The 22,011-nt window shown below is 42.9% G+C and overlaps 1 protein-coding gene across 10 annotated transcripts in view; it reads right to left on the bottom strand.

Annotated features, from left to right (window-relative positions):
- LOC121550292 (nuclear receptor corepressor 2) overlaps positions 1 to 22,011 on the bottom strand; it is a 119,615-nt gene that overhangs the window by 74,504 nt on the left and 23,100 nt on the right. For all 10 annotated transcript variants that reach the window (XM_041862496.2, XM_041862495.2, XM_041862494.2 and 7 more), the window contains exons 2-4: positions 14,727 to 14,922; positions 13,537 to 13,649; positions 6,461 to 6,638 (exon numbers count right to left, since the gene is read on the bottom strand). In XM_041862496.2, coding sequence (XP_041718430.2) covers positions 6,461 to 6,638; positions 13,537 to 13,649; positions 14,727 to 14,831 — 396 coding nt within the window. In that variant the 5' untranslated portion in view covers positions 14,832 to 14,922. The remainder of the gene's footprint in view (positions 1 to 6,460; positions 6,639 to 13,536; positions 13,650 to 14,726; positions 14,923 to 22,011) is intronic.

Consider the following 22,011-nt stretch of genomic DNA (forward strand, 5'->3'; position numbering starts at 1 on the left):
ACCCTGTATATATATATCGTTGTACTTTTTCGTGTTCTTCTTATTTCAAATGTTTATTTCTCGTGTGTTTTTGTTCTATCTTGGGTTTGGAGCTTGCAAGAAAGGCATTTCACTGTACTTGTGCACGTGACATAAAAAATTGAAATACCTCCTCCCTATTCTGTTCTCCCAAGGCTGTGGCTGATCAACAAGCAGAGGCTTAGACAGCAGACGGCCTTCGCTCCATCTAATCCATCTCCCATTGAGGAGAGAAAACAAGACTCTCATTGTGCTGGGTGGAAGTCTGTCATGCTGCCGTGGAACTAAGCCTGTGGATCTGCCTGGACTCCATTACATATCAATACAGCAGTGGTGGAAATCTGTGATTGATTCAGCCTGAATTTAAAACAGATTCAATTGAGATTTTTCGTCACTGGCCATTTGCTTAACAAGTCACAATAAATTGCATGGACTCACTCTGTGTGCAATAATAGTGTTTAACATGATTTTTTATTGACTACCTCATCTCTGTACCACACACATACAATTATCTTTAAGGTCCCTCAGTCGAGCAGTGAATTTCAAAAACACATTCAACCACAAAGACCAGGGAGGTTTTCCAATACCTTGCAAAGAAGAGCATTTATTGGTAAATGGAAAATAAAATGAAAAATAATAATTATAACATTGAATATCCTTTTGAGCATGGTGAAGTAATTAATTACACTTTGGATGGTGTATCAATACATCCAGTCACTACAAAGGTACAGACGTCCTTCCTAACTCAGTTGCCGGAGAGGAAGGAAAGCGCTCAGGGATTTCACCATAAGGCCAATGGTGACTTTAAAACAGTTAGAGTTTAATGGCTGTGACAGGAGACAGCAGAGGATGGATCAACAACATTAAAGTTACTCCACAATACTAACCTAATTGACAGAGTGAAAAGAAGGAAGCTTGCACAGAATAAAAAATATTCCAAAACATGCATCCTGTTTACAACAAGGCATTAAAGTAACACTGCAAGAAGTGTGGCAAAGCAATTCACTTTTTGTCCTGAATACAACGTGTAATGTTAGGGGCAAATCCAATACAACACATTCCTGAGTACGATTCTCCATATTTTCAAGCATAGTGATGGATGCATCATGTTTTGGGTATGCTTGTAATCGGTAAGGCCTGGGGAGTTTTTCAGGATAAAAAAGAAACTGAATGGAGCTAAGCACAGGCAAAATCCGAGAGGAAAACCTGGTTCAGTCTGCTTTCCACCAGACACTGGGATATGAATTCACCTTTCAGCAGGACAATAACCTAAAACACAAGGCCAAATCCACACTGGAGATGCTTATCAAGGAGACAGTGAATGTTCATGGGTGGCCAAGTTACAGTTTGGACTTAAATCTGCTTTAAAATCTATGGCAAGGCCTGAAAATGGTTGTCTAGCAATGATCAACAACAAATTTGACAGAGCTTGACACATTTTTTCAAAATGGGCAAATGTTACACAATCCAGGTGTGGAAAGGTCTTAAAGATTTACCCAGAAAGATGCACAGCTGTAATCGCTGCCAAAGGTGATTCTAACATGTATTGACTCAGGGGGTTGAATACTTATCGAATCAAGATTAATTAGTGTTTTATTTTTCATACGTTTTCTACAAATGTTTGAATTTTTCTTCCACTTTGAAATGACAGAGTATTGTGTGTATATCGTTGACAAAAAATGTCAACTAAATCAATTTTAATCCCACTTTGTAACACAACAAAATGTGGAAAAAGTAAAGGGGTGTGAATACTTTCTGAAGGCACGGTATATCCCCGCTAGACAGGCTGCTGCTATTATATAGTCTAGTCTGCTCTCCCTTTTCCTGCCCCTCCATCTCTTACTCCTCCCTTTCCCTTTTCCCCGTCCCTTCATCTGTGCCTCTTCTCTGTGTTTGCCCTTTGCCTCTTTTCGATCCCCATCCCCCTCTCTCCTTCTGCTCATTCTTTCCATACAGTGGTTGCATCTGACAGCACTTATATAATGGCTTTACAGCCCTCAGCACTCTGAGGGGAATTACTGGCGTTCCTGAATATTTCCCAGCTAGCTTAGATAATCTGTGTGTATTTTGCAGCCTCCTTTATTGGTATATCTATTAACCATTCCTTGGCTGGCTGCCTCCCGTAACAGTTTGAAGTGCTCTGTACCATGTCAGGAACATCTCACTAGACTAGCAGTATCTCTGCTCTTCACTGTGATGTTGCTGTTTTCATCTTCCTCTGCTATGGTGCTTCATCCTGAGAGAGGCTTTTCAAATCTAGGTCAGCAGCTCCATTATTTATTAATTGTTTGTTTCACAGCTAGCTCATATTCCCCACTGCTCTTCATGTAAGACAAAGTCAGAATCCCCCTCCCCATCCTCCTCCCAGTCCCAGCTCACATTGTGGTGTTGCTGGCGTCTAATAATACCGTGGCTGCCCCGGGGGAAGATGCTGCCACTCAGCAGGATCTCACGCAGCACAGTAGAGGGTCCTTGTCCTTGCTGCTGTCCCAACAGACAAGCCAGGCCAGGGATGACTAACACTGGGTAGAGCTAGGGCTGTTACAGTGACCGTATTACTGCCACACCGGCGGTCACAAGTCATGACCGCAGTCAAATTCCAGGTGACCGTTTAGTCACGGTAACTAGGCTTCTCCAAGCTCTGATGCTGCTGATGGTCATTAGTAGCCTACCAGACTTGATAACTGCCGGGTATTCAGCATTCTATTGTCCCTCTAATCACTCTGACATCAATGCAAATGTTTTCGAAAATCAAATCAAACACTTCATGACAGCCCATAAGCTCATTTTGAGCAACATTGCTATAGGCTATGCAATTGCGTGAGAAAACAGAGTTTTGATGGCCTCTATTAAAAACTATATTTATTTATCAACTTTCCTAACATTAAGCACATTGCTTTGCTTTACAACAGGAGTCTAGCATACCTGGCTGGAATGAAAAAGTGTCTTCCATTCGCTATTTAAGTGCATAGATGACATGTATTTGTTTTCAGCTAATTGATTGCATTTTGGAACATTTGCGCGTATAGCCTACTGCCGTATGCGCATTGCTGTGCTTATATTGTGAATGAAATAGCCTAATAGTTTATCAACATTAAGCTAAATGTTCTGATCTGTTGCATCAGCCTCATTGCTTTTAAAAGTGGTTGTATTAATTTGGGATCTATCGCATCCCACAACTGTCCCAGCGTATGTTTGGAGTATTTATTTCTTGCACAGAAGGACAAGTTGACCAATAGAATAGGTCAACTTTTGTACTATGAGGGATAGTAGATTGACATAGGCTAGTGCTTTTGCTGTTCGTTAGGTCTACTCATCTTGTTGGCTGACGAAAAGTAGGCTAAATGTGGACAGTTCTTCTAACATCTTCAATATGCGCCTCGGAATTCGATAAGAGGGATGTGCGCAGTTGCGTTCCCGATGTGTCCGTCATCACTTGTAGCCGGGTGAAGGGAATTATAACTATTATATTCAGCCCAAAGGCACAACGGCCACTTTGGCCGCAAAAGGCATGGATTTTTTAGGGGGCATTACGGCCACACAAGGGGGATACCGTCGGGAAATTCGAGGCCTGGTGAAAATATTATCAAGTGCTTGTCAAATTGTGACTGAGAGACTGATGAAGTGTGTGCAGCCTACACAAGAAACAAAATCAGGGTTCATGCCTTTCATGCAACTTTTTTCAAATCATTTTTAGAGTCGCATCATGCAGCCTTAGAATGTATTAAACATCAAAACATATAGCCCAACGTTTGTATCACAGGTAAAGTTGCATAAATAACTCTCAATTAAGCATATAGGATGACCTGTTACTTTGTTAAGCGCTCAACACAGAATAGCCGCATGTGCGCACTTCCTTGGCAAACGTTTGGAGAAGATATCCTTTCTATTTTATTCAGCTATGTTCAGTTGTATTCTTACAGCCCTTGTATTCTAATTTTAAAAAATAGTGCCACGGAATTCTAAGCAAATCTTGTCTGCTAAATTAACTAGTGTAGCCCCCAGCCATATGGCATAGCCATATCAGGGACTAACATAAGAACAACTCAGAGTACGCGATTCTGTTCTTCTGAAATAGCCAACATTTTCTTCATATCATGTTTCTTTAGACCTGTCAAAAATAAATAATGGATTTACTGTGATGGTGTAGGCTATATTAAATGGATTTATTAGACTGTTTTAAATGTAGATGTTCCAAAGGTCTGCATCAGTGGATTGTAGGCTATGCGTGGAAGCCAGGAGATGGTAAACATGTTTATGTAAATTAATGTTCAATTACCGTGAGACCGGCAGTTATTTGCTTGACAATCACTGGCTGACAGAATTTAATGAACACCACAGCCCTAGGTAGAGCAGGTAGACAAAGCCTCCTCCTCTTGCCCCTTATTCAAAATGGACTAAATTGACTAGAAATTATACATCCTCTGGAATAGATTAGCAAAATGGCCAAAATTACTATTCTGCTAACATTTGACGTGTAGAAGATACCAACAGGATGTAGCTAGCTAAACAGCGACAGTAAGTGTGGGTGTAACAACATTGTTCCCGGAGCACTATGTTGATTACAAACAACTACCACTGACGCCAGATGGTAGAGTATGAGTGGGAACAATAATTTCTTCAGTGCTTTTTCAGAGTCACCTTCCAGGTGCCATAACTTGTTGAGAGAAACAGTACTAGCAGAGTGACATCCTCTGTGTTGATGACAGGTGAAGGGAGAACGGAGCAGTGAGCAGCACAACCTTCCCCTGAGCCTCTGACCTAGAAACAGACCCTGTAGAAAGTAACACACACTGACTGTACCAGCCCTATTCATGGGACACATTCTCAGATCCAGCTAACATTCCACACATCTGTGTCTGCCACTTACCGTAAAACTTTAATTAAACACAGTCTCAAATAGCAGCCTGTCCCTTTTAATAGCCGGGAATCGGCACACATTCCAGCAAATTAATTCCCAGTTTCAAATAAGCGCTGGCTCTAAATGTATATTTACGAGTGAACTTCAGTGAGTACAAGAAAGATTGCGCAAATGAGGATAAAGGAGAGCAACATCATTTCCATTGATGAGACAGCAGTGTGGTTTGACGCAAAATCGGAGGTGTATGATAGGCAGCCTTTGCAAGTCTCATCTGCGATGGATTTGTTATTATAAATGTTTATACTGGTCACAATAAACAGTGTGGTAGTCTTTTCAACATTTTATCGAGCAAAAGCTTTCTGCATTAAGGAAATAGACGCCTGGATCAAATAGAAGCCTGTCTCTAAAAAGCGCCGGTTGTGTTCAGTGAATGAAGCAAATAAATGCCTGCGCTATTCATTTAAGACACAGCCATCACCAGTAAAGCTAAAAAGAGCCAACAGAGACTGTACTTTCTAAAAAAGTTGGGTTCTTTTAATATAGACTGTACTATATTGACTCTGTTTTACAAATCCTTTATTGAGAGTATTTTAACTTTTTGTATTGTTTGTTGGTTTGGCAATGCCACTGTCAGTCAGAGAAACATGCTGAGAAGGATTATTACCACAGCAAGTAAGGTACTTGGAGTCAAACAGACAGGCCTGGATGAGATCTTTAAGGTCAGGGCCCTCCGTAAGGCTCACAAAATCATTTTAGACCCAAGTCACCCCCCTGTACCTGGACTTTGAATTACTCCCCTCTGGGCGTAGGTATAGGGCACCCCTCAGCAGGAAAAATAGAACGAGACAATCATTTGTGCCAGGTGTGATATCCCTCTTAAATAGCTCGGGCAAATGTTCCCATTGACCCCGTAAGGCCAGCAGGCTAGTCTTTGTTTTAAATGTTTTAAATGTTTTATTTCTTATTTCTTACTTTTATTGGTGCGTGACTGTTATTGAAAGTTGTATTGTCAATCTTGTTTTGTATTTAACGCCACTTTAAATGTGTACATGACACTGCAACAAAATTTCCCCATGGGGACAATAAAGTAAGTAAGTAAGTTATTGCATGGCCGATAGTGGAGTAGGTTAGGACCTCTAAAAGGGAAATGCAATCTGCATTACTTATGAATGGCTCCTCTCCGTCAAGGAACTGATCCCTTGCTGAAGAGGAAATATTCACTACCATTAGTGTTGTGTATTTTTGCATTTACACTGTTAAACCTATGCTTTTGGAGGGTTTCTGTGACCCAGCAGGCATATAGAAAAATATATCAAAGCCAGTACCCAGCCATTCCTGGGAGAGAAAACGCAACAGCACAGCTACTTCCCACATCACTGTTTGTTTACTGTGGGCATTTAGTAGCTATAAATAACCACATACAGTGTCAAATGACTCCCCACACCATGCTAAATAACCACTTAACCTGCGCCAGCCAGGCGAAAGGTCATCACAGTTATGAGAAAGCTGTCCTATCCAAATCAGCACTTTGAACCAAACCAATCAAAGTAGGAGTACATTTCCTAAGTAATCAACACTGACCTTTAACATGTCTTCTGCCCCTCCCAGAGGAAGTTGCGGGCGGTGGGATGAGTGCCTCATGAGAGACTCCGCCCCCATGTCCAACCGAGGACGCTTCATCTCAGCATATTCCACCTCTAATTGGCTGTTGGGCTCGGGCAGGTATATGTGCTCGTAGCGGATGTGTTGCTCCTGACCTCTGTAGGGACAAAGCACAAGGAGAGAAAGACAGGTAAACAACTAACAACTGTAAGTATGGTATAGTATGGTATATCAGACTAGGAGGAAGTCAAGCCAGCAAACTGGCACCATACCAGCTCTGTGCTGCTGAGCTGATGTAATACAAAGTATAAACAGGATATTCAGAACAGTACATTTGTTAAATCAATTCACACAGATCAAGTTCAATGTTGCGGGGCATAAAATAAAAGCCCTCTTAACAAAATAATGTTCCATTGTGTATTACAGTAATATGGAGTTATTCATGGTCATTGTGCAGATTTTTTTTTTTTTGGGATGAGACATTATAGATGTCACCGTCTTGAGTGATTGCCAATATCCATTCCTAAGAGCTCCTCCACCCCCACCGTACAGTGGTAGAAGTGCTTCATCACCTGAGAACACCACTCTGCTACATGAAAAAGTGACAATCCATGAAACACTCAAAGCAGATAATGGTCCTCGGGGAGACATGGGATTTGACAACATGACTGTAATGATTAACTTATCCATTTGTAAGGCCAACACGGTGAGTGGTCTAAACAGAGGATACTACACGAGAACAACTAGGCCTATCCCACTCACTGCTTGACCCACTTATGGCAGCATACAGCCCTTGCATATTTCTGATCCCTTCTGTACATATGCCTTGGTTTACACAGCTGATGCATTCCATGTCTGCACACAAACCCAGGGTGATTGGCTAAAAGCTTGAGGTCATAATGACCTAAAATATTACTTGTGTCTGTACAGTATGACCAGATAGCTTATCGGGTCATACTGTACAGCTTAAAAGGCTCAGTTGGTACAGCATGGCACTTACAACGCCAGGGTTGTCAGTTCGATTCCCACGGGGGACCAGTACGAACAAATATGAAAATGTACTGTAAGTCGCTCAGGATAAGCGCGTCTGCTAATTTACTAAAATGTAAAAACTCAGTTCTTGGACTGGAATACTGAGGCAGATCAAATAGACCCTAAAAATGTAAAATGACATCGTTCTGTAACCCACCTTCCAACTCTGACACTACTAGTACACTACACTAAAACAGCATAAGGCCTAGTTGCTCTTCTATCTTTTGAGCTTTGCATTGTCAAGTGGTCACTACTCACTAGGCCACACACACAGACACCCAAAACCATCACTGACCTCTCCTGAGGCCCTTTCCCTGCAACATCACTGTACTGTACCTCAGAACCAGAACAGAGCTGGGTGGCCTGGAATGCTAACAATTACATGACTAAAGTCATGGTTGGAAGGGAGAAGAAGGGAGTAGAGCTGCAATACGATAGGTCATGATCTGCTGTACATGTGGTTTTAGACTCAAACACAGTACACTCATCAAACTCAGGGAATTCAAACAATAAGCAAAAACCTTATAAACAAGGGTCTGGAAAAGCAGGATGAGTCCTTTGATGTTTAGTGAAATGAAAGGCTTTGAATATTCAGTTAACTACTAATTCAGTTCACTACTGTCGTTCCCAGACACTTCCGCCCAAATGTGCGAAGAGTCTGGGGGACAATCGCGTCAAACTTGGCCTTCGTTAGCCAATACAGAAAGACCGGGAGAAACTCCTGGCGCATAGGCATTGGCTTAAATCACCTTAATCTACCAACCAATTATCTCCCACAACACCTTCCCCTTTCCCTCCCCCGTAAGCTAGCACAACACAAGCACAGAGCCACGCCTTCCAGTTGTGTGAGTCGCTAAAATTAAATGACAAACACTCCCATATAATTCTATGGTCACTCCCACTAAGGCCAACTTTGAGTCGTTGATGTACCAGGCTTATATGTGCAATAGCCTGGGGACGAGGTTAGTTCACTCCATATATTTTTTAAACATTTTAGTCATTTAGCAGACGCTCTTCTCCAGAGCGACTTACAGTTAGTGAGTGCATACAGTTTCATACTGGCCCCCCGTGGGAAACGAACCCACAACCCTGGCGTTGCAAGCGCCATGCTCTACCAACTGAGCTACAGGGGACAGTTAAGGTTAATTACTTGAAATGGTGCTCTGTTCCATATTAGGCCATGATTTTCTAAAGCCTGCCCTTCAGACATTCTTAGGTAGATGCTGGAATGTCAGTGACAAGACTGCCAATGTCAAAATGGAAGTGGCTTCTTAGGGGTGGGAAAGGCAAACTGGGAAACACAACCACAATTGCCAGTGCAGAGCCACAAAGGCCTACTGTGTGGTTTCTTTTAGTGCCAGGGAGCAGAAAGCGTTTCTGTCTTGCAGGGTGCCAGTAGTACTATAATCATTTAGACCCGGTCTGCTATACTCTCCACAATGACTAAACAGCAGGGATGTAGCAGTTACATATTACAAAATCCTGAATCTGCATGTGAAAGGTATCATGGGGTGGCCTGGACTGAGAAAAATTACAGAAGTTCTGGTGTATACTTGCTTAAAGGGATAGTTCACCCAAATTACAAAATGACACATTGGTTGCCTTACACTGTAAGCAGTCTATGGACAAGGTATGACAGCAATCCATGCTTTGGTTTGGTTTCCCAGGCACTGCTTCCAAATGCTAATGTTTTAGCATTTGTGGCACGAATCACATTCAAGTCACGGGACCAATATTAGCTTTCTTTGCACATCATGTTCAAATCATCTATAAGTGACTTTGTTGAGCTATAAAGTACATTTGAGATACTTTAGGATGATTTGGTCATGATGCGCAAAGAATGCTAATAGCATGACTTGAATGGGATTTGGGACAAATGCCCCAAATTAGCATAACTTGTCCATAGACTGCTTACAGGGAAACCAATATGTAATTTGGGTGAACCATCCCTTTAAACAGTGTTGCAAAAAATAGGTGGCACTTACACAATCACATCATCAAGCTCTGTAGCTATATATATATATATATAGTTGAAGTCGGAAGTTTACATACACTTAGGTTGGAGTCATTAAAACTCGTTTTTCAACCACTCCACAAATGTCTTGTTAACAAACTTTAGTTTTGGCAAGTCGGTTAGGACAACTACTTTGTGCATGACACAAGTAATTTTTCCAACAATCGTTTACAGACAGATTATTTCACTTATAATTCACTGTATCACAATTCCAGTGGGTCAGAAGTTTACATACACTAAGTTGACTGTGCCTTTAAACAGCTTGGAAAATTCCAGAAAATGATGTCATGGCATTAGAAGCTTCTGATAGGCTAATTGACATCATTTGAGTCAATTGGAGGTGTACCTGTGGATGTATTTCAAGGCCTACCTTCAAACTCAGTGCCTCTTTGCTTGACATCATGGGAAAATCAAAAGAAATCAGCCAAGACCTCAGAAAAATAATTGTAGACCTCCACAAGTCTGTTTCATCCTTGGGAGCAATTTCCAAAACGCCTGAAGGTACCATGTTCATCTGTACAAACAATAGTATGCAAGTATAAACACCATGGGACCACGCAGCCGTCATACCGCTCAGGAAGGAGACGCGTTCTGTCTCCTAGAGATGAACGTTCTTTGGTGCAAAAAGTGCAAATCAATCCCAGAACAACAGCAAAGGACCTTGTGAAGATGTACTGTGTATCTATATCCACAGTAAAACGAGTCCTATATCGACATAACCTGAAAGGCTGCTCAGCAAGGAAGAAGCCACTGCTCCAAAACCGCCATAAAAAAGCCAGACTACGGTTTGCAACTGCACATGGGGACAAAGATCGTACTTTTTGGAGAAATGTCCTCTGGTCTGATGAAACAAAAATAGAACTGTTTGGCCATAATGACCATTGTTATGTTGGGAGGAAAAAGGGGATGGCTTGCAAGCCGAAGAACACCATCCCAACCGTGAAGCACGGGGTGGCAGCATCATGCTGTGGGGGTGCTTTGCTGCAGGAGGAACTGGTGCACTTCACAAAATAGATGGCATCATGAGGAAGGAAAACATCTGACCCACTGGGAATGTGATGAAAGAAATAAAAGCTCTCTACTATTATTCTGACATTTCACATTCTTAAAATAAAGTGGTCATCCTAACTGACCTAAGACAGGGAATTTGTACTAGGATTAAATGTCAGGAATTGTGAAAAACTGAGTTTAAATGTATTTGGCTAAGGTGTATGTAAACTTCCGACTTCAACTGTAGCCTACGAGATTTCTATAGAACCTACACGTGGTTTAGTGACCTGCAATTTGACAGTGACACTGATAAATATCAATTTCATACATATCAATGACAGTGATATAGCCTATAACAGCTATAGTTTAGTTTCTTAATGCTAGTGGGGAATGAAAGAGGAAGGGAGTTATGATTGGACGTGTAGGGGCCAGAGCCAATACTAGGCTATAAACAGGTTTCCATCCAACCTTTCTATATGAGTAAAGTACACAACGGATAAAAAAAATGTCACAACAGGCCTGATAGAATAAGAAAATGTGTAGGTAAACTTTCCAAATGTAGACAAACCGATACGCTAGACCAGGTTGGATCTTTTTGTGTCAGTAAAATCAATTCTGAGAAAAATGTTGGTGGAAACCCTTTTATGCGCAAATATTGATATAATAACCATCATATCGAAGTAAACTTGGAGTCACGCAAAAACATGTGGTCCTCCCACTGCAACTTATTAGGAAAGCATGCGGTTTATTAGACTACAGATTAAATATGTTATGATGAACTTCACAGGGTGGTGAAAGTGCATGGTGATCTTGATGCTGATGACATGATGATCGATGATTGACTGCCGTTTGACAAATAAAAATATTCTCGCTCTTATCCATAATAATCTCATCAGGAAGACTAGCCCACCCGCACTGTATCTGCGAGCTGTTGGCTAAAGTGCACGTGCTAAGACCAGAGCAGGCACATTTGCTATTTAATGCAACAGTTATTGTGACAAACCTATCAGTAGAGTTGAAAATGCAAAGGAAACACATTGAACATTATATTTTTATTTGGTACATGAAAGCTTAAACGAAAAAGTACATTTTGTGTGCACTACGTTGTCACGCACTGATTTTTTATCCGCAACAAGTCCGTTTGGTGGAAATACACCACTGGTGGGAAAATGCTCAGATTTTCTGAAAATCTGTTGCCAATTCGATGGAAACCTAGCTTATGCCTCTAACTTTTCACTTTGAATTTCATTCCTTATTCATCCTTCTAATATGAATGACTTGTCTCAATGAGGAGGATGCTCAGATGCCAAATATAGCGACAGAGTGCCTAGAACTATGCTTCTGAAGTGAGTACCTGGCATCCCAGAGGGCAAGAGACTGATGCTTTGCCAAGGACAGATTCACACTATTCAGAATAGGTGTTATGAGAGATGGCAGATTCTCAGGGTGGAATCTCAGCCCACTTGAAGCAATGCTGAGCGTTTAGGCCTAATGCTTCACTAGGGACTCAGAAGCTGATGCCTCTCCGCAAAAGCTGTGTCTAATCACTCTGATGATGAAAACAAGGAACTTAATCTCCATACGATGACGTCCTATCATATTTGATGCATTGAACGACACATATCGGCTAGCTAAAAACACACTTTATCCATGCCCCCTGAAAGAAGCACATGTCCATAGAGACTAGGCTGTTATTCCCTCATGCTTTTAGTGTTCAGGAGTGGCTGCCAATCAACATCCTCTTGGGATAATGGAGAGAACAGTGTGGCGTTCATTTGTGCTGACAGAACTAGTGGAGTCCTCTACTGTACCCAGAAAGAGGACAGGGCAGAGAACTACAGTGGTCAAGGAAGGACAAAATGCTCCCTGGGAAATGCTGCCTGGGCAGGTTCTTCAACAACAAAGTCGCAGAGCCCGTAAGCCTGTCTGACTGATACTGAAAGACAAGGCACAGCCAGCCACACACAAACGGTTGGCCGCACACTGCTACACATTACACACACGCGGGCACACACACTGACACAACTACCATCTGGTGTCGGCCAATGTGTCCCCGTAGCATTCCTGAGGGTAATGTTGCCTAACTCACTTGACATCCTCTGGAGACAGGGCCTCTATTACAACCACAAAGAAAGATGTGCAGGTGGATTTCTAGAGAGGAGAGGACAGGCAGTGAACTAATACAAATTAATAGGAAGAACTCCCGGAGAGCCACTGATACACAGCGCTGCTTTGACAGCCATTTGACTAGTATTCAGTTGCAGTTGACCTCATGAGAAAAACACTTCACTTGAGTTGCATTTTGTACTTTTTTGATATCTAACATATGCAGGAATATTGGCTAAGTCAATCAACTGAAGAAAAAACCCCACTTTGCACTCGAGGGCTTTCATCTGTCTGACATGCAAAAATGTATGCATATAAATAATTCATAACCACTCATCAAGACTCCTCCACAGAAAAAGCATGACTATATAATTAACCACCTGGGTAGGTATAAGACCTGAGTCCTCTGAGACGCACTACATGGCTCTACTGTAGAAGGCTACAACTAAGCATGCTACATTACGCTCCAGTCCAGAGCAGCTCAGCACCACACACCACAATAGAAAGACTTGGGTGTGCCAATTACATTAGGTTTGCATATGCTTAGTAAAGAGGGAGAGGGGGAGCAAAACATATTGGCTCTGAGGGTTAACACTGAGAACTGGGACAGAAACTGCTGAAAAAAAGTGCTTTGCCTCAAGATGACTTGAATTTCTCTGCTGCTCTGTCTGTCAAAGGATTCCATGAAGATGAAATAAGCATGCCAACATCTGAACACCCATCACATAGAACAAATCATGTTCTTAAATAAATTATTTAATGTGATGACCAAAGGTGACAGGGGCTTCTAGGAATGTCAGAGATCAAAGAAACCCATGTGCTAAAATACTTGAGAGGGGGTCCTTGGTCCTGAGGAAGAGCAGTGTGGGTAATCATGTCAAGTAGTAGTACAAAGTAGTAGCTAGCTACGTACCTCTCATTCCCTGGCTGGAACTCGGACAACAAAGAGGGCCGGCGGCGGTGGGGCTGAACCAGGTGGGAGCTGTAGTCCCGAGAGTGAGGGTGATAGTCCACCAGTCCCACATCCTGAAACATACAACACAGCAACGCATGAGGAGAGGACAACGAACACACAGAAGAAAAATAAGAAATCATCAGATCTGAGACAGCAAGACAAGTCTATGATGGCGTGTCTCAACTCTCGCCAATGTTTTTTCACTTATTCCCTTATTTTCTCCTTCTTCATCTACCTCTTCCTCCCTGGTCATTACTGTAGAATCCTCACTCTCCATTTCCCTCACACATATGAGAGTGTGAGCTTCTCTACACGTGCACCTCTCTCACTGAGCTGAGGCTGAGGGATTGACTGTGGGGTGTGGACTGTCTGTCTGCCCATATCTCCTCCTCAACGTGATGAGGAGTTGGAGTGGGGGGATTAACAAGCAGGCGCAGCTGTGGGGATCCTGGGGGGTAACCCTTGGATTCCCTCCTTATAATAGAGAGAGCGGATCAAGCCAACATGGGACATCACGACACAAGATGAACGTACGTACTAGCTAGGGGCCTCTTCCGGGAAGTCTCCCTCTGATCCTTTCAAACAACCGTCATAACGATTAAGAAATGAGGGAAGACATGAGACCATAATTGAGAAACCCTTAACATGATTCCCCCATATATTTATTTAACCTTTATATGAGCCCTGCATGAACACATCAATAAACAATAATTACACTATTCATATCTATATACACATCAATTATACAACACTTGAAAAGCAAACCAAACACAATCATATGAAACACACATTCTTCAGTAAGAAAGGCACTATAACATGCGCCTGATTTGCCCTAGAGGCACCAACCATGACAACATGAACTTTCAACTCAAGCATCTAATAGGCGAGCAGGTTCTAGCGCGTCATGCCCTGTGTGTGCACAACAGTGTAGCCTCGGAATGTTACTGTTAGAAAAACACAATCTTGGGCCCCTAGGGTCGTGCTCCCTCCATCGGTGCAGGACAATTCTCTGTTGACAAAATCACTGCTAACGATTGGGAGCCAGGGTAACATCTACAATTATACACTGAGCTTTTCATGTGAAGGTGCTAAGTACCAGTGTTCCTGGCTCCAGCGAAAACTAGCCCAGGATTTCCCAGGGCTCTTACCGTATGTGCCCGTGCCAGCTGCAGTGGTAGACTGGCAGGGTTTGGCAAGTGGCGGGTGTCCACAGCCCTCCTGCCCTGAGGCACAGACTGGGGGTGGGAGGACATGCTGGTGGAGCCGCTTCCTCTACAGACAGGAAATGGGTGGGGCTGTAGAGCAGGCGCTGTACATCATGGGTTGGGTACCGAAGACAGCAACCTGTAGGGAGAAGAGAACAGCAAGATGAGACACTTGTCACTTACAAGTCAGGACAGTTGACCACCCCAAATCAAGCCACTTTGAAGTCAGAAGTTCTATCAGGGCTTAGGGAGTCTTTGGCACGGACATCAGCTTTCTGCAGAACAATAATAGCCTAATCCTTCTAGTAGATTGAGAAGGGTGAAACACTGTTTGGCCACCAGCTCTTTTGGACCAGTTACAGTCAAATGTTTCAGTGCATCCCGGTTTAAGTGTCAGTACATCTCTTCAGCAGCTGCTAGCACTTTCACTGCTCCTGAGGGAGTGGACTGGGAGATCTTGCACCTGCTTGGCTGGATACATGGCTCCCTGGCCCTGCCTGCCTGCACACTGAATGGCCTTCTGTCCCTTGCACTGGAGGAGTTATGTCTATGAACAGCTAAATCAAGCAGCTAGTTGATAACCTAATGCCCACTGTTTAACAGGGATTTCCATGCAGTGTATGTACACTATGTTAAGACATGGATGTTCCTACACTAATTAAGTTTTAATGCCAAGGACATTTCACCAAATGGCAGCTAATGCACTTCTAGTGTGATTGAGAGATGAATTCAAAATGGATTGTGATACAACAAGTGCTCAGTGCTGTGTTTGGGTACTCCCCCACAACCACTTTCTAAAACCTGAGGGTAGCGCTGAGCTATTAACCGACATTTCCAGGGATGTAAATCCACCAATACGCATCTGTCCGAGGTTCAAATGTTTAAGATGCGAGTGAATTGGTCTGCGGGACCCAAACCGATCCAAATGTAGCATGCATCGGTCAGAAAATCGATTCAAACATTACGAATCGACGGTTCACTAAAATGTTTTGCTCAAATTACTTTATTTTCTACCTTCCGAAAAACACCTAATCTTGTGTGGCAACGAATGCGTCCTTTCCTTCAGGTGTCGAACTAAGCATGTATATGTGTTGACAGTCATTGACCAACATGTCATTTTGCTTACGGAACAACCCAGGCAATATCAGTAGCTTAGTCAAACTGCCCAGTGCGCACTGTGCGCTGACCAAGGAGAGAAAGGCGAGCGTCAACTTCAACATTCAAATGTTTGTAAAATGGCTTGCGCAATATTAGGCTTTATTAGTTAAGTGACAACCAATGTAATTTACTAGGTTATTATCAAATGCGCTGTTGGAAATTGTGTTTTACCGGAATAAAGTAGCCTAAGCAACCACCTGAGACACGACTCATCTGGCCTACCTGCTGATCGGGGCTAAATTACATTCGATTTCTTTTCGATTGTTAAGGTTCACCATCAGTAATCTGGTAGTTTTGCTTTAAAACAATCAGTGTATATGGTCATTTTTTGATATACAGCATAAAGTTGACAATGTCATAAGGAGGACAACAATCGCTTTTTTTACCCGCACTGCACAGTTGAAGCGGGAGGAAAATAAAGGTTCACTGTAAAAACTTCCAAATGGTCTAAACCGTTCGCTATTGATTCGAGTTTGAGACGGGGTGAAACCCAAAGTTGTGCTATATTTTCAAGTTTCAAGTTTTAATGTCACGTGCACAAGTACAGTGAAATGCCTTTCTTGCCAGCTCCAAACCCAACAATGCAGTAATCAATATCAATGTAGCACTAAAAATAACAAATGTAGATCAAAAACACACGAGAAATAAAAACTTGAAATAAGAAAAACACGAGAAAGTAAGACGCTATATTCAGGGTCAGTTCAAATACCATATTTACAATGTGCAGGGATACTGGAGTGATAGAGCTAGATATGTATAAGGGTAAGGTGAGTAGGCATCGGGAAATATGATAAACAGAGAAGCAGCAGTGTAAATTATGAATATATGTGAGTGTGTGTGCGTGTGTAAAGTCAGTATAAATGTGTGTGCATGTTATCTGTGTTGAAGTGTCACTATGCGTGAGTGTGTGAAAAAATTAAATACATGGTCAACAGTCTATGGCTTGGGTGGCTGGAGTCGAATGATTTTCCGGGCCTTCCTTTCACACTGCCTGATATAGAGGTCTTGAATGGAATGGAGCTCCTCCCCAGTGATGTACTGGGCTGTCCACAGTGTTGCCAACTTCTCAGTAAGGAAAGTAGCTATTGGCTGTCCTAAAAGTCGCTAAATGACGTCATCGCCTAATTTGCATAATTGGCCATGTGCATGTAATTGTGATGGATGCTGTAGGAGAGAGGAATAACGTCGTGGGAGAGACAAAAAGTGAGTAAAAAAAAACCTACATTTACATCCTGCCCTGAATGTAAGCCATTGCGGGATCAGCCAGCGGCGGCTTCCCGCATGCGCGATTCATTTGCAGTCTGGACGCGGAGGGGTGAACATCTCCTGCTCTGACTGCAGCTGGGAGGGACTGCTGCGCGAGGTCTGGGCCGCCTGTGAGTGCTTTGGGACGGAGGTGGGGCCCACGGTAGCACCCGCTGCTCGTTGAGAAGAGTAAGAACGATACGTGCTTTCACGGCAGAGTCTCCAAAAGTCTCCAATAACACCAGAAAAGGTCGCTCGATTTGTCGCTAGTCGCTTTTTTGAAAATGTGTCGCTAGAGGGGTCTGAAAACTCGCTAAATATAGCGACAAAGTCGCTAAGTTGGCAACACTGGCTGTCCGCACCACCCTCTGTAGCGCCATGTGATCGAGGGCGGTGCTGTTGCCATACCAAGCAGTGATGCAGCCAGTCAAGATGTTCTCAATGGTGCAGCTGTATAACTTTTGAGGATTTGAGGGCCCATGCCAAACCTTTCAACTTCCTGAAGGGGAAGAGGCGCTGCTGCCTATTCATTGGCCATGTAATAGCTGATTTTAAACAATAAATATTGATACATTACTAGCTCAAAGACTTTGAATCTGCAAAAATTACAAATTAATTAGTGGTGATGGTGATTTCAGATAAAAAGTGCCCCCCTTATCTGATAGTGGCATGGTAGATGCCCAGTTTCCCTTATGGCTCAACTCAGGTGCCTACATACACCATAGACATACAGTGCCTTCACAAAGTATTCATACCCCTTGACCTATTCAACATTTTGTTGTGTTACAGCCCGAATTCAAAATGGCTTAAATCAAATCAAATTGTATTTGTCACACGCGCTGAATACAACAGGTATTCACCTTACAGTGAAATGCTTACTTACAAGCCCTTAATCTTTTAAGAATAACCCCCCCCAAATTTTTTATTTTTTTTCCCACACAAATACAATATCAAATAATGTTAAATAAAAGTAACAAATAATTAAAGAGCAGCAGTAAAATAACAATAGCGAGGCTATATACAGGGGCTGAGTCAATGTGCAGGGGCACCGGTTAGTCGAGGTAATATGTACATGTAGGTAGAGTTATTAAAGTGACTATGCATAGATAATAAACAGAGAGTAGCAGCAGCATAAGGGGGGGGCAATGCAAATAGTCTGGGTAGCCATTTGATTAGATCTTCAGGAGTCTTATGGCTTGGGGGTAGAAGCTGTTTAGAAGCCTCTTGGATCTAGACTTGGCGCTCCGGTACCGCTTGCCGTGCGTTAGCAGAGAGAACAGTCTGACTAGGGTGGCTGGAGTCTTTGACAATTTTTAGGGCCTTCCTCTGACACCGCCTGCTATTGAGGTCCTGGATGGCAGTAAGCTTGGCCCCAGTGATGTATTGGGCCGTACGCACTACCCTCTGTAGTGCCTTGCGGTCGGGGACTGAGCAGTTGCCATACCAGGCTGTGATGCAACCAGTCAGGATGCTCTCGATGGTGCCGCTGTTGAACCTTTTGAGGATCTGAGGACCTATGCCAAATCTTTTCAGTCTCCTTAGGTTTTGTCGTGCCCTCTTCACGACTGTCTTGGTGTGCTTGGCCCATGTTAGTTTGTTGGTGATGTGGACACCAAGGAACTTGAAGCTCTCAACCTGCTCCACTACAGCCCCGTCGATGAGAATGGGGGCGTGCTCGGTCCTCTTCTTTTTCCTGTAGTCCACAATCATCTCCTTTGTCTTGATCACGTTGAGGGAGAGGTTGTTGTCCTGGCACCACACAGCCAGGTCTCTGAACTCCTCCCTATAGGCTGTCTCGTCGTTGTCTGTGATTAGGCCTACCACTGTTGTGTCATCGGCAAACTTAATGATCGTGTTGGAGTCGTGCCTGGCCATGCAGTCATGAGTGAACAGGGAGTACAGGAGGGGACTGAGCACGCACCCCTGAGGGGCCCCCGTGTTGAGGATCAGCGTGGCGGATGTGTTGTTACCTACCCTTACCACCTGGGGGCGGCCCATCAGGAAGTCCAGGATCCAGTTGCAGAGGGAGGTGTTTAGTCCCAGGGTCCTTAGCTTAGTGATGAGCTTTGAGGGCACTATGGTGTTGAACGCTGAGCTGTAGTCAATGTACAGTGGGGGAAAAAAGTATTTAGTCAGCCACCAATTGTGCAAGTTCTCCCACTTAAAAAGATGAGAGGCCTGAAATTTTCATCATAGGTACACGTCAACTATGACAGACAAAATGAGAATTTCTTTTTCCAGAAAATCACATTGTAGGATTTTTAATGAATTTATTTTCAAATTATGGTGGAAAATAAGTATTTGGTCAATAACAAAAGTTTCTCAATACTGTGTTATATACCCTTTGTTGGCAATGACACAGGTCAAACGTTTTCTGTAAGTCTTCACAAGGTTTTCACACACTGTTGCTGGTATTTTGGCCCATTCCTCCATGCAGATCTCCTCTAGAGCAGTGATGTTTTGGGGCTGTCGCTGGGCAACACGGACTTTCAACTCCCTCCAAAGATTTTCTATGGGGTTGAGATCTGGAGACTGGCTAGGCCACTCCAGGACCTTGAAATGCTTCTTACGAAGCCACTCCTTCGTTGCCCGGGCGGTGTGTTTGGGATCATTGTCATGCTGAAAGACCCAGCCACGTTTCATCTTCAATGCCCTTGCTGATGGAAGGAGGTTTTCACTCAAAATCTCACGATACATGGCCCCATTCATTCTTTCCTTTACACGGATCAGTCGTCCTGGTCCCTTTGCAGAAAAACAGCCCCAAAGCATGATGTTTCCACCCTCATGCTTCACAGTAGGTATGGTGTTCTTTGGATGCAACTCAGCATTCTTTGTCCTCCAAACACGACGAGTTGAGTTTTTACCAAAAAGTTATATTTTGGTTTCATCTGACCATATGACATTCTCCCAATCCTCTTCTGGATCATCCAAATGCACTCTAGCAAACTTCAGACGGGCCTGGACATGTACTGGCTTAAGCAGGGGGACACGTCTGGCACTGCAGGATTTGAGTCCCTGGCGGCGTAGTGTGTTACTGATGGTAGGCTTTGTTACTTTGGTCCCAGCTCTCTGCAGGTCATTCACTAGGTCCCCCGTGTGGTTCTGGGATTTTTGCTCACTGTTCTTGTGATCATTTTGACCCCACGGGGTGAGATCTTGCGTGGAGCCCCAGATCGAGGGAGATTATCAGTGGTCTTGTATGTCTTCCATTTCCTAATAATTGCTCCCACAGTTGATTTCTTCAAACCAAGCTGCTTACCTATTGCAGATTCAGTCTTCCCAGCCTGGTGCAGGTCTACAATTTTGTTTCTGGTGTCCTTTGACAGCTCTTTGGTCTTGGCCATAGTGGAGTTTGGAGTGTGACTGTTTGAGGTTGTGGACAGGTGTCTTTTATACTGATAACAAGTTCAAACAGGTGCCATTAATACAGGTAATGAGTGGAGCACAGAGGAGCCTCTTAAAGAAGTCGTCACAGGTCTGTGAGAGCCAGAAATCTTGCTTGTTTGTAGGTGACCAAATACTTATTTTTCACCATAATTTGCAAATAAATTCATTAAAAATCCTACAATGTGATTTTCTGGATTTTTTTATCCTCAATTTGTCTGTCATAGTTGACGTGTACCTATGATGAAAATTACAGGCCTCTCATCTTTTTAAGTGGGAGAACATGCACAATTGGTGGCTGACTAAATACTTTTTTCCCCCACTGTATAGCATTCTCACATAGGTGTTCCTTTTGTCCAGGTGTGAAAGGGCAGTGTGGAGCGCAATAGAGATTGCATCATCTGTGGATCTGTTGGGGCGGTATGCAAATTGGAGTGGGTCTAGGGTTTCTGGGATAATGGTGTTGATGTGAGCCATGACCAGCCTTTCAAAGCACTTCATGGCTACAGATGTGAGTGCTACGGGTCGGTAGTCATTTATAGTTGTTTTTGTGTGTTTTTTTTCACCCATATACACACAATACCCCATAATGTCAAAAAGAAAACATGTTAAGACATTTTTGCAAATTGATTGAGAAATAAAATACAGAAATCTAATTTACATAAGTATTCACACCCGAGTCCATGCTTTGTAGAAGCACCTTTGGCAGCGATTACAGCTGTGAGTCTTTCCACACCTGGATTGTGCAACATTTCCCCATTATTCTTTTCAAAATTCTTCAAGCTCTGTCAAATTGGTTGTTGACCATTGCTAGACAACCATTTTTCAGGTCTTGCCTTAGATTTACAAGTAAATTTAACTCGGCCACTCAGGAACATTCACTGTCTTCTTGGTATGCAACTCCAGTGTCGATTTGGCATTGTGTTTTAGGTTATTATCATGCTGAAAGGAGAATTAATCTCCCAGTGTCTGGTGGAAAGCACACTGAACCATGTTTTTCCTCTAAGATTTTACCTGTGCTTTGCTCCATTCCATATATTTTTTATCCTGAAAAACTCCCCAGTACTTAACAATTACAAGCATACCCATAACATGATGCAGCCACCACTATGCTTGAAAATATGTAGAGTGGTACTCACTAATGTGTTGTATTGGATTTGCCCCAAACATAACACTTTGTATTCAGGACAAAAAGTTAATTGCTTTTCCAATTTTTTGCAGTATTACTTTAGTGCCTTGTGCAAACAGGATGCATGTTTTGGAATATTTTTATTCTGTACAGGCTTCCTTCTTTTCACTCAATTAGGTTAGTATTGTGGAGTAACTACAACGTTGTTGATCCATCCTCCGCTGTCTCCTATCACAGCCATTAAACTCTGTAACTGTTTTAAAGTCACCATTAGCCTCATGGTGAAATCCCTGGGCGGTTTCCTTCCTCTCT

Source organism: Coregonus clupeaformis, chromosome 18, assembly GCF_020615455.1.
Source record: "Coregonus clupeaformis isolate EN_2021a chromosome 18, ASM2061545v1, whole genome shotgun sequence".
NCBI lineage: Eukaryota > Metazoa > Chordata > Actinopteri > Salmoniformes > Salmonidae > Coregonus > Coregonus clupeaformis.